Raw genomic sequence first — 12500 nt, 5'->3', positions numbered from 1 at the left:
TAAATGTCACAACTTGTTCCTAGAATAATTGTGGTATCATATACTACTTTTTTCTTTTATTAAGTACTACCATAAAGCAGCAGAGTATAAATTTAGCATCAATTAGGACAATGATAGTGACTAAACAAGGTCAAAACTTGAAGTATTCTAGTCTAACACCATTTTGCCCATGTGAATAAACTAAAACTAAGCCAGTACAGAACTAAACCACATCAAAACCAACACTAAGCAAAGACTAAACTGGGTTTGAACTTTACTAGATCTATCTATCTATCTATCTATCTATCTATCTATCTATCTATCTATCTATCTATCTATCTATCTATCTATCTATCTATCTATCTATCTATCTATCTATCTATCTATCTATCCCAGCACTAAATCATGTTTAAGTAAAATAATTAAGGACTAAACCTGTCTCAAACTCCAGAGCATGCCCTTTCCCCCACCACTGATCGTGCACTACAGTCTGGAGATGACTGATCCCTGTAAACTCAGTACCTTGGTGGAGCAGGACCCTCTGACTTTCGCCTCCTTGTCATAGACGTGACATCTGATCGTGGTCGTGCCCACATCCACGGAGAGAATAAAGCGTTCTTTCCTAAATCCGTTCCTCTGGGTCCCCATGGCAGGAAAAAAAAACAAACAAAACAAAAACAAATCCTGGTCCTCCTTAGGCTCGGATCGTCCTGAAAGTCCCCATGCTCACCTCATAGCGCTGCTGCTGTTTACTGCCTGGGTGGCTGCTTCCACTGTGACCCGATAAAACCTCCTTATCTGCCCCAGCGGTCCGACTGCGGAGAGTTCAGGCGACACAGCGACCTTCGTACCGTGGTGTGCCCCCGCAGCCTATGGTGAACACACAGAGACATCCAGCATGGCCTTAAAACAAATAGTTCACAAGTGCGTGGAGCGATCACAACACTTTCTCTCTCTCTCTCCCAACTTTCGTAGAAGATCGTACGACTGTAGGCGGGCCATGGATCTATGAGGCGGGCACGTCGGAAACTGGACGCGAGCGGTGATTGGCTACAAACGCAACGAGGAAACTGGCTAAAATACGGTAGTTTAAGAGTGCGTGTGATGGAGAACAATATGAATGAATTCACGTTATGTGTGGAGTGTAATAAGGGCTTTATTCTGGGAGGGGGAAAAGACATCAATGTTTTTAAATCTGTCAGTCGCTAACGCAAGAGAAGCGGTCTCCTCGGTACCCGTAGGACAACCGGCGCATGCGCAGTGGGGTCGCAGTGGATGTTTTGAGTAGTAACACGTGTGCGGGTCAGGAGGAACCTTTGCTTCATTTACTTCATCAAATATGGCAAAGACAGACGTAAGAGAAGTCTCCTAATCGCTTTGCTTTCCCAGCCGGGCCATTTAAATGGGCTGTTGTTGTTGTTGCTGTTGTGTTTAATCACCCATCAGTAAAATGTATAGTTAGCTTTCTGCATGTTTGCTAACATTTTTGAATTGCAGTAACGTTTTATGCTAAAACATGCTCTACAACGGCACCTGCTTGTTTAGTTACATCATGAAGTAGTATTTTATTTTTCAATGATACTGCTTGTAAGATTAGTCATTCATTCATTCAAGTCCTTCGCTATTATTCTTTCTTTTAGGCTCCAAGGGGCAGAACAACAAGACAAAGTAAACGTCTCAACCCTGAAGTTCTGGAAGAACAGAATGCCAGTCCTGGTATTTATTGTGCATTTTATTTTATATATTTCATTTTATTGATTAGTTTATTTCACAAGGACAATACTCAATTATAACAATTTATGTAAACACGTCAGTATTAGTGGCAAAGCACACTTTTCAAATATATAGAAAATTATTTTCTTTATTCTTTTCTTTATTATTCTTTTTTTTCTTCTTTTTTTATGAAATTATATTTACATAACATTATCATAACAGTAATGCACAGCATAGCCCTCATGTTAACCCTGTCTGCTTCTTCAGAAAACCAGGCAAAAGATGAGCAGGAAGATATCCAAAAAGTTGAAGAGGCCAAATCTGAAATAGAAGGTATCTAAAAACGAGACATTCTCTGTTATGTCATGTGGGGTAACATTTCTTATGAATTCAGCCACCTACTGGTCAAGTTTACTGAAGTAAACTTATTTGGTCAAGTTTACTGTGCACTACATTTCCAAACTAGATGGGACATTATTTACTGTAATTTACTGTAAAAAAGCCACTTTGAAGTGTAACAGGTTCTCTTTTGCCACTGAGGCAAATCAAAATATGATGTTGCTAAATGTTTGAATGACAATGTGTAAAGTTAAATCACAAATGGGTACGTTGTATGTGTGCATGCTGTGTTCCTATGCTCTTGTACTTTTTAATTTGTTCTTTTGTACTATTGTGATAGAACAAATACACTAAACTCTAATTCTGCTACATAACAGAATAATTATTAAAAAAAAAAAATCAATCCAGAAACCAAACTGGAAAATGACTTTGAAAACATTTGTGTAGGCGCTCAGTCGTACAGGTGTTGTCCATCTTCTATGAAGTTTCTTGAGTCATCTTTTGTACTCGGTAGTTTGACACTTCAGCAACCTGGTACAGAAGGTGACTCAAGAACCTTCATTGAAGACTTGGAAGACACTTAACTTGAGACTAAAGATGCACAAGGTACTATGTAGTTGTTGTGATAATACCTCATATTAAAATCACAACTTGTATATCCTTCCATACATGAAGTACAGCACATACATGCATAAAATGACATAATAAAAAGTCAAACCTGTAATTTCAGACGCCCAGTCTGAAGGTGGCCCTGCAGACGTAAAAGCAAAGGACCAAGTTAAAGATGAGCCTGAAGACGTCAGAACTGTGGAGGGAGACAAACCAGAGACTGAAGGTACCTAAATATAATATCTGATACAGCTATAAGTCATGGTCAATCTAAACTCCTTGGTAGAATTAAACACATGTCAAAGAAAAAAAAAAGCACTCTAGAAACATTCTAATAATGTACTCTGTACTTGGGGCCGACCCAACCTACCCATAGGCCTCTGGGCTAACCATGTAATATAGGCCCACTCATTCTAGCCCGAGATGGCTCCACTACACGTTCAGCTGACTCATTAATGTAAGCAATCGGAGCCATTCTATGAATTTTACTGTTTTCATGCTCACTTATAGGCAAGCCCAGTGGTTAAGGCCAGTGGTTAAGGCCAGTGGTTAAGGCCAGTGGTTAAGGCCAGTGGTTAAGGCCAGTGGTTAAGGCCAGTGGTTAAGGCCTGTGGTTAAGGCCTGTGGTTAAGGCCTGTGGTTAAGGTGGCCCTGTCTATACTGATGTGATTGTGTGTAGTGTTGTAGTGTCAAATGAAATGATTAAAATGTGCTGAGCCTGAATTAAGACTCCAAATATCATAGTGGCTGCTGCTAAGCCCTGGCCTTTTGGAGAAGCTTCCAGTTCTGGTGTTATAAGGTTAAAAAAAACGTAGCTTTTTACGCTGAAGGGAAATGACATTGTTGCAACCACAAAATACTCAAATAGTTAAATACTAAGAACAGTAACTTCAGGACAAACTGCTGCGGGACGTCACTGAGCTGAAGAGGACCCTCTCAGAGCTGGACACACTGTCCCTCACACCAGACCATAACCATCACTTGACCATTGTCAAGAAAGTCACGAAGCATAAAAAGATGGTTAAACCCCCATTTCTGTGAGCATCTGCCACTTCTGCTTCACCTTTCATCTTGGAGACTTTGCCAATTCTGACCTTCCAACTCAGATGACTCAGAGGAGGAGAATATTTACCGCTCTACTTAGCAGTTTCTGACATTCAACAAATTTAAACGTCTTCAACTCAAAACATACAGTTTTAACCACTTAGGACTGTTGATTGATGACAAATGAGCATGTTAGACCCAGGCAGGTGATTACATTGAGGTTGTTACTACAGTGGCCCTAACAGAGGGCACTGGGGGAAAGGTAACAGCAGTGGTATGTTGCTGTATGAAGTCTGGTCTGGGCTTCACTGTAATAACAATGTCGTATAAAAAATGAAATAATAAAAAAACCTGCATAAAAAGATCACAAGTACAGATTTATGATGTGTTTTGAATGAGACTTTCAAATTGAATTTTACAACAGATGAGGTCTCTTTCCAAAACTTCACCTTGGGCTCCATTTTACTGACAACTTTAGAAGCAGAATTGTTTCTTGCTTCTTTATGACCTCATTTAATGAATGTAAAGCTATAGTGGAGCTAATGTGTAACTTTTAACAAAGCAATGTTTGACTTTTCCAGAAGAGCGAGTCGAAACAACCTCTGCAGACGCTCAAGCCCGTCTTGAGGTGCCGCAAAAAGAGGGAATTCAAGTTGAAGGTACCATGACTATATTCTGTTTATTTCTTGTCTCATTTTGCTTATGTGTACTCCGTCTATTCATGTACTCACATCCTCTTATCGCAAAGTAAAAACACTCGCCACAGCTTCACTAGAGCCACACAGACTTTTATTCCCCTTCCTTTTCTTTTTTTGCCTTTATTGAAACTGCTGCACAGCGAAGGGGACAAGAGGGAGGGGGCTTATGGGGAGATCACTTGAAGATCAGAAAGTGATTCTCTTGGATATTTAGTTTTAGCTTTTTTAGATCCATATTGCATTGTCTAACCAACAAAGTGTAAGACAGTGATACAGATGTGTTTGGCATTATGACCAATTACCTACAAAAAGCGTAATGCCCACTTTTAAAGGCCAATAATCCAATGCTGGATCCTATCTGAGCAGCTCTGCACACTATGCTGTTTGGTCAAAGTCAAAGTTATTTTTTCCCACTGCTGCCTGCGGGGGAAGCTCCAGGCCAACTTCTCACTACACATACAACATCAAATAATGTACATACAAACTAGAACAGTCATTCATACCTTTTTGCTCCACGTTTAAAAGGCCTGCATTAGAGTCACCCTAAACTCCATGTACGTTTTCTTGAGGGAGCAGAATATGGGCCCTTGAGGACACGACGGAGACGCTCCTTTTGGTTGCTAATGTAACTGTGTGTAGATGCTGAGGTGGAGGAGGTCATCGAGGTGAAAGGCAGCGCTCCTACTGTGAGCGTGTCATGGGAAAGTGATGAGCAACCAGAAGAACCTGCGACCGGAGCAAAAGATCTGACCAGGACCGACACCATGGCAACTTCTGATGGTAAACGTTAAGAAGACACCGACATTAGCAACTTACCTAGCTCATTATTGGCTACTCACATAATTGCTCGTCTCAGCTCAATAAATCAGAGTTACAGTGGGTTGCAGAAGTGTCCGTACCCCCTTTAACCTTTCGACATTTTGCCACGCTTTGGTCCAAAAGCAGAAATATATTGAATAGAAATTTTATGTGAAAGACACACAATTGTGAAGTAAAAAGAAATGTGTACATAATTGATTGACTGCGGAATTCTTCCGCAGTCAATTATTGGTTTTCATGTTCTTTATTATTATTCCTCTTCCATCTTTTTCCCGATTTTCTCCAGCTTTCAGCACCTTCATGCTTTGTGCAATTTATGCAAGTTATGCATCAAAACGTTCCGCATGTTGAGGAGAAGGGTGCTATTACTTTTGGGACTTCTGCAACTTACGGTTTTTCCGCAATCGGCCGAAATGTCGGAGATTTTTCCCATTGACTTATAATGGGGCTGCCGCAAATCCATGCTTTTCTGCACTTTTTTCTGCATTTTATGCAATTTCTGCACTTTGTGCATGTTCAGCATCTGCAACTTGTGGGTTTTGAGAAAAAATTGGCCTTCTGCAGTTTTACAGTTTTTTTATACGAGAGCTTGAAATTTTTGCATTGGTGTGTATGGGGGAATCCAGCCAATGGGGAGACTCCAGGACTTTCAGCCATTTGTGCTTCTGCCAATCAAGCACTGAGGCCATTTCAACAGTTTGACCAGTTTATGGAATATAAACGTTTATGCAACATTAACAATTTATGCAAATTAACCACTTTATGCATTTTAAAGCGTTTATGCAACTTAAGAGTTTATGCCATTTAGGATTTATGACTTTTAAAGAGTTTATGCAATTTACATAATTTATGCAAATTAACCCATTCATGCATTTTACCACTTTATGCAGTTTATGCAACATGACATTTTATGCATTTTACCAGTTTATGCAAATTTGATTATGCAAATTAAGCAATTTATGCAATTTGAACAGTTTATGCAATTTCTGCATTCGCTTCCCGCAATTCCGCAGTCAATCGCAATGGCGCAGCCATTTCTAGTTTAGAACTTTTTTTTTTATAAATAAAAAATGGAAAAGTGGGGTGTGCCCTTTGCTGCAATTACAGTTGCCTGTCTGTTATGTCTCTACCAGTCCTGCACATCTTGAGACTGGATTTTTGACCCATTCTTCTTTGCAAAACAACTCAAGCTCAGTTAGATTAGATGGAAAACGCTTGTGAACTGCATTTTTCAGATCTTTCCACAGATTCTCGATGGGATTTTGGTCTGGACTTTGACCTGGCCTTTCTATCACATGGATGTTTTTGGTTTTCAACCATTCCATTGTTGCCCTGACTTTGTTTGGGGTCGTTGTTTTGCTGGAAGTTGAACCTGCAACCAAGTGCTGTGCTCTGTTACTTTTACGGCAAACATAGTGTTTCGCTGGGGGAGAAGGAGCCTGAGCTTGTGCGAGAGGTTGAGAGATACCGACTAGATATAGTCGGGCTCACCTCCATGCACAGTTTGGGTTCCGGATCCCAACTCCTGGAGAGAGGCTGGACTCTTCATTTTTCTGGAGACGGCGGGCCGGGGTGGGTTTGCTCATATCCCCCCAGCTCAGCCACCACGTGTTGGAGTTCACCCCGGTGGACGAGAGGGTCGCGTCCCTACGCCTTTGGGTTGGGGACAGGTCTCTCACCGTTGTCTCGGCCTACGGGCCCAACATCGGTGCAGAGTACCCTTCTTGGAGTCCCTGGGAGGGGTAGTAGATGGTGCTCCGACTGGGGACTCCTGTTCTACTGGGGGACTTCAACGGTGGGTAACGACAGTGCAGGTCTCACTGTCGTTACCCACCTGGGATGGGACTGATTGGGAAGAACGGCCTCCCCGATCTGAACCCGAGTGGTGTTCTGTTATTGGACTTCTGTGCTAGTTGCGGTTTGTCCATAACAAACACCATGTTCGAGCACAAGGGTGTCCATAAGCGCACGTGGCACCAGGACACCCTAGGCAGGAGGTCGATGATCGACTTTGTAGTTGTGTCGTCTGATCTCCGGCCGCGTGTCTCGGACACTCGGGTGAAGAGAGGAGCTGAGCTGTCAACTGAGCTGGGTCCACTGGCAGGGGAGGAAGCCGGTCAGACCTGGCAGGCCCTAGCGGGTTGTGAGGGTCTGTTGGGAATGTCTGGCGGATCCCTCTGTCTTCACCAACACTGCTAACAGTGTGGGTGGGGAGCTCCTGACCTCGAATGTGTCCATAGCTATAACATAGAACACGCTGTGGCGCTACAAATATCATGAAAAATGGTCTTGTTGGCACTAAATTCATTAAAAGCAATGTGTTAACAGACCTCTGAGACCATCACAGAGCAGCTGTATTTGAACTGACATTAGATTACACACAGGTAGACTCTATTTAGTCATTAGGTCAACATGTGATCATTCAGAAATCCTCAGGCAACTTCTGAAGGCAATTGTTTGCACTAAAAGGAAAGGGGTATAGATACTTTTGCACATCCCACTTACGATTTTATTCATAAAGAAAAGTTCCAAATCATGTATACATTTCATGTCACTTCACGATTGTGTGTCACGAACTTTGAAGACATATTTCTGAACATTTTAATCAGTAACTTGTCTCTGGAATCATAGGAGAAAAAGACAACATCTAAAAAAATACTTGCAATTCTGTAAATATGAGCAGAAGCAGAGAAGGCCCCGACCACAGAAATTGTTATTGAATCCGAAGAGGAACAAGACGATGAAATAGAAATCATAGAAGACAAAGGAACAGAAAAGGCAGAAGACAAAGACGGTACAGTGAGAGTCATTAAACAAACTGTATGAAATGAAACGTCTGTCTGAAGAAAGGCTTATTGCAGATGTGGAAATGGAATCTACCGCCAGTGAAGACAACCGGTGTGAAAAAGCTGAACAGGAGGAGGACGGGGACAAAGAAGCAACAGGTAAGACAAAGGCAAAGAGTATGGTTTTTCAAAATAGTTATGTTTATTTTTCTCCAATATGACCACAAGTGTGTTGGTTTTTTTTAAGTTCCCGGAAAACGAAAAGCCGTGTACTCAGTCGACTCTTCTCCCCCAAAGAAAGTCAAACTCATCAATGACGGTAAGACGGCAGGTTCAGATGAGAATATTGTTTTATATGTTGATAACATCTCTGTTTGTAGGTTACTGCCTTTATGTTGGAAACTTGAACAACTCTAAATATTACGAGGAAATCCGAAATTCTTTAGCAAACTACTTCATGACGCAGTCTCTCCTGGTGCAGGACATTCGACTGGACAAAGCCAAGTGAGTGTGGACTTTATCTGCCTCATAGATGTGGCAACACAGTGATAACAACAGCAGGAATCACATTATACTTGATGATGAATGTGTCGAATGCAGAAGACGATCAAATATACAAATACAGTTCCTAAAGTGAGATATTGAGCAAAGTCAATGTGATGTGTTTTTACGCTCATTTCACTTTTACAAAAATGCAAGAAAAGCAGCCTGTAAGTTCATGAAATAGAGTTTCCAATAAACTAAAAGTCCTAATGTTATTCCATGACTAAAAAAACTAAAAATCAGGTGTAGTTCCTTTAACCCTTTAACTCCCACCTGAACCGAGCACATTTGCTCCAGTTTGGCTTTACCCCAATCCAAAAGCTTGATGTGAAAATATCAACAAAACTGAGATGAAAACAATGATGGAAATGTGACAAAAAAGTGACGAAAAATTGATGAAAAAGTGGAAAAATGTGACAAAAAAAATGTGACCAAAAAAATGACGAAAATGTGATAAAAAATTAACGAAAAAATGACAAAAATATGACAAAAAATGACAAAAATTTGATAAAAATTTCACCAAAAAAAATGTACGAAAAAATGACAAAAATTTGACAAAAAATGACAAAAAGACGTGACAAAAATTTGACAAAAAATGACAAAAAAACGTGACAAAAATTGACAAAAAATGGTGAAAAAATGACAAAAATGTGACCAAAAATGACAAAAAATTGACATAAAATCAGGGAGAATTGTTTTAAATCCTCCGTTGTTTGAAGACACCTCTTTGTTTCTTTTAAAAACAGTTGTTTGTCTGTGTTGTAGAAAGCACGCGTTTGTCGACCTGGCCTCCCAGATGGACCTGACCAAAGCGCTCGCGTTAAATGGACAGAAGCTGCTCGACAAACCCTTGAAAATCTCCAAGGCTAAAGCCAAAGAGGCCGACGCGGCGAAGAAGAAGAAGAAGAAAGATCCACAGGAAGTTCAGAAAAGTACTGCATTCGTGTAGTGTTTTGTCTTCAGCTCAGCGACAAAGGGTTAATACGTGTTTAAACTTTGTGAACAGGCAGAAATCTGCATTGCGTCCATGTGGAAAACCTCCCATCCTCTGCTACAAGAGAAGACGTCCTGAAGGTGTTCCCCAAGGCCACAGCTGTGCGGTTTCTCGGAGGAACGGACGGTCCAGGCAAAGGGTCAGAGGGCGCATTCAAACGGATTATTATTCACAAAAGTCGTCGGGCTGTTTCTAATCCGCCCAATCTCTCCACAAAAACCTAAATGCAGCGGATGTGCGTCTTTATTCCAGCGTGGCCTTTGTGGAGTTCCAGAACAAAGAGCAGGCCGATGCAGCGCGGGCTCAGAGCGGGACGGCCACGATCCGGGAGAGCGTCCTGCGCGTGAACGTGGTCAGAGAGAGCGCGGGAGGACGCAAACCCACCACTGACTCCAAGAACAGCAAGAAAGGTGGGTCACGGGACAGCGTTTCCAGTTCGACACGGAGCAAAATGAATGAGATGGAGAGCGGGAAAAAGCTCGTGTTCACCGGTTTCTTCCTCCACAGCAGAAGCTCCTCCCAGCGACACTCTGTTTGTGCGGAACCTGCCAGTCAAAGTTCAGCCCAAACTCCTCAAGAAGATCTTCAAGAGCGCCGTGCAGATCCGCATTCCTCAGAGCGACGGGAAATCCAAGGGGTAAATCTTTTATGCAGGTTTGGTATCCACGTGTTGCAGGGAATCCCGTCGATAAGACTCCGTCATCCAAGTCTGGTCATTTCCTTTGTGGGAGACGGCTGCAGCAAACTCAAGAAGAAAGAGCTTTTCTTTACACTCTTGCAACGATATCTCCACTTCAGTCGCTCCAAAGACTTGAACTTTTCCATCATGGACTCGAGATATTTCACACTTTTTTCCAGAGGGAATTTTTTCATATCTTAGACTGATTTATTGAGTTTGGAACCTCAAAAAACAAGGCGAAATTTGAATTTTTGCATCATTTTTCTCCGGCTTATTTAAACCAAACAAGATCCAAAATCCCGTCTGAAAAGATCTTTGTAACGAATATGTCACAAAACAAACACATGTCACATATTTACCACTTACCCCGCCTTAACCAAGTGTATTTACTCCAGTTCAGCTTTACCCAAATCTGAAAGCGACTCGACTGGAGAGCAACAGTGCAGTATAACGGCTCATTTGAAAGCTCAAGATCAAGACGGATCTTAACCTTTTTGTCAAGTTGTCGCACTTTTTTGTTGTATTATTGTTGGTTTTGTCGCTCTTTGGTCACATATTTGTTGTGTTTTCATCCTCGTTTCTCATTGCTATAGTGACTTTTTTTCCAAGAAGCCAAACTGGAGAATATGTGCTCGGTTCAGGTGGGGGTTAAGAGGTTAAACCAGGCTCGATCCATTATTCAGCTTTCGTCACCAAAATATAAACAATTTTACTCATTTTTACCAGTAAATGACCCTTTATGAAAACTTACATAAAACTTTCAATACATTTGTTGCTCATATTTAATCGACAGCAAAGGTTTCACACTGATGTCTCTACATTTATTTCCCTCCCTCTTCACCTGCAGTGTCTTACCTTAATAATGTCCACAGCACTGACCAGACACTGCACGTGTTTGAAATGCCGGGTTACAGGATGTAGATTTCTGAGCTCAGATTAGAAACCGCTGGACAGAGCATTTATTGAACTTATTGATACAGCGTGTTTGCCTTTTCCTGCACAGATTTGCTTTTGTGGAGTTTGCGTCTGTGGCACATGCGGCGAAGGCTCTGAAGTCGTCCAAAAACAGTGCGATTCAGAAGAGGCCGCTCAAAGTCCAGTTTGGTTTGAAGTGGAAAGCCGAGCCGGCACAAGGTTGGTGACACAGCGGACTGCATTCAGACCAAATCAATCAGTAAATGGTGATAGTCGTGCTTTATGATGGTTGTTCCAGTCCCGTCTAAAACCCTGATTGTCCTGGGCCTCCATAAGAAAACCACAGCGGACACTCTGACCGAGGCGTTTGAGGGAGCCTCCAGTTCACGGATATTTGTGGATAAAGACACTGGACTGTCAAGGAAGTGAGTCAAACAGGAAGTGCACAGATGGGATTGTATGAGTGAGATACTGGAGCTGTACACACATGAGGTAACCTGCAGGGGGCAGCACACAGTGGTACTTAAAACCAGGACTGCACCACATTATAGATGAAGAAGAGACACAATGATGAGAGCTTGTTCTTTGTGCTTCAAGAGGATCGAGATAGAAACAAAAAATAAAAATAATTAAAAAATATTGCAATTTATAGATGGTCATTTTGAAATAGGAAAAGTCTTTCCTCCTAATCTCAGAGCTGTTGGTCTTTTCCTTTAGTTCTGCCGGTCAAAGTGCAGGTCATGAGTGAGCAGTAGGAAAAACAGTCTCACATCAAATAGGACAAATTAATCAGACAATTGAAAATGCTGATTGAAAACACTGGATACAGTGGATTAACTGGCATAGGCGTGTGGCGCCTCCCAGTGGCCATCATGTGTATGTGGTGATTACAAGTGTTAGGGCTGTCACAATGATTACTATATCGATGTATCGCTCAAGAAATGTCACATACATTTATATATTTTTTTCAATATTTATCGTCTGTACATTTATTACATTTTTTGTGGCAGTTTTCTAATGTAAAACTTTATTTTTGCCCTTAAGGCTTTGCTGTACTTTTTAAACAAACACTCTCGGGCCAGTGTATCGGACACTTATCTTGAAGTCACGTGGTCATTAATGACACATTACAATGAGTCTGGAGCTGGGCCTCTGTGAATCACTCTCATTTGTTCCTCAGGTTTGGCTTTGTGGACTTTGAGAGCACTGACTCGTGCAGACGAGCCAAAGAGGCAGCGGAGGACGTTGAGATCGACGGGAAAAAAGTGGGCGTGGCCTTCGCTCGGCCCAAACACTCCCAGGCCCCGGACACCGGAGAGAGAGGACAGCACAGAGGAGCCAAGAACGGCCAAACTCCAGGTAATGAACAATGTACTGAGGGC

The 12500-nt window shown here is 41.8% G+C and overlaps 2 protein-coding genes and 2 long non-coding RNA genes across 5 annotated transcripts in view; 3 read left to right on the top strand and 1 right to left on the bottom strand.

The window, feature by feature from the left end:
* Positions 1 to 946, bottom strand: part of gk5 (glycerol kinase 5) — a 20361-nt gene extending 19415 nt beyond the window's left edge. The window contains exon 1 of the mRNA XM_079569181.1: positions 502 to 946. Coding sequence (XP_079425307.1) covers positions 502 to 627 — 126 coding nt within the window. The 5' untranslated portion in view covers positions 628 to 946. The remainder of the gene's footprint in view (positions 1 to 501) is intronic.
* A 283-nt stretch (positions 947 to 1229) lies between these two features.
* Positions 1230 to 12500, top strand: part of LOC306972688 — a 57147-nt gene continuing 45876 nt past the window's right edge. Inside the window, exons 1-3 of one of the 2 annotated variants that reach the window (XR_013793523.1) lie at positions 1230 to 1333; positions 1620 to 1695; positions 2762 to 2866. This is a non-coding gene — a long non-coding RNA (uncharacterized lncRNA). Of the gene's footprint in view, positions 1334 to 1619; positions 1696 to 2439; positions 2470 to 2761; positions 2867 to 12500 lie in introns of those variants that run through there. The other variant, XR_013793524.1, reaches the window with a different exon arrangement.
* On the top strand, positions 4995 to 8122 carry LOC306972687. The gene is made up of 3 exons (XR_013793522.1): positions 4995 to 5162; positions 7885 to 7995; positions 8063 to 8122. It is a non-coding gene; the product is annotated as an uncharacterized lncRNA (long non-coding RNA).
* Positions 8120 to 12500, top strand: part of LOC306972808 (nucleolin-like) — a gene marked incomplete at its 3' end in the record, with an annotated part of 7373 nt that continues 2992 nt past the window's right edge. The window contains exons 1-10 of the mRNA XM_079569514.1: positions 8120 to 8146; positions 8235 to 8306; positions 8368 to 8491; positions 9296 to 9462; positions 9537 to 9663; positions 9777 to 9934; positions 10032 to 10161; positions 11207 to 11337; positions 11417 to 11543; positions 12299 to 12477. Of these exons, the coding sequence (XP_079425640.1) occupies positions 8445 to 8491; positions 9296 to 9462; positions 9537 to 9663; positions 9777 to 9934; positions 10032 to 10161; positions 11207 to 11337; positions 11417 to 11543; positions 12299 to 12477 (1066 nt within the window). The 5' untranslated portion in view covers positions 8120 to 8146; positions 8235 to 8306; positions 8368 to 8444. The remainder of the gene's footprint in view (positions 8147 to 8234; positions 8307 to 8367; positions 8492 to 9295; positions 9463 to 9536; positions 9664 to 9776; positions 9935 to 10031; positions 10162 to 11206; positions 11338 to 11416; positions 11544 to 12298; positions 12478 to 12500) is intronic.

Source organism: Gobius niger, assembly GCF_951799975.1.
Source record: "Gobius niger genome assembly, chromosome: 13".
NCBI lineage: Eukaryota > Metazoa > Chordata > Actinopteri > Gobiiformes > Gobiidae > Gobius > Gobius niger.
Note: the sequence above shows the minus strand (reverse complement) of the source record. Positions and strands in the feature narration are given on the sequence as shown.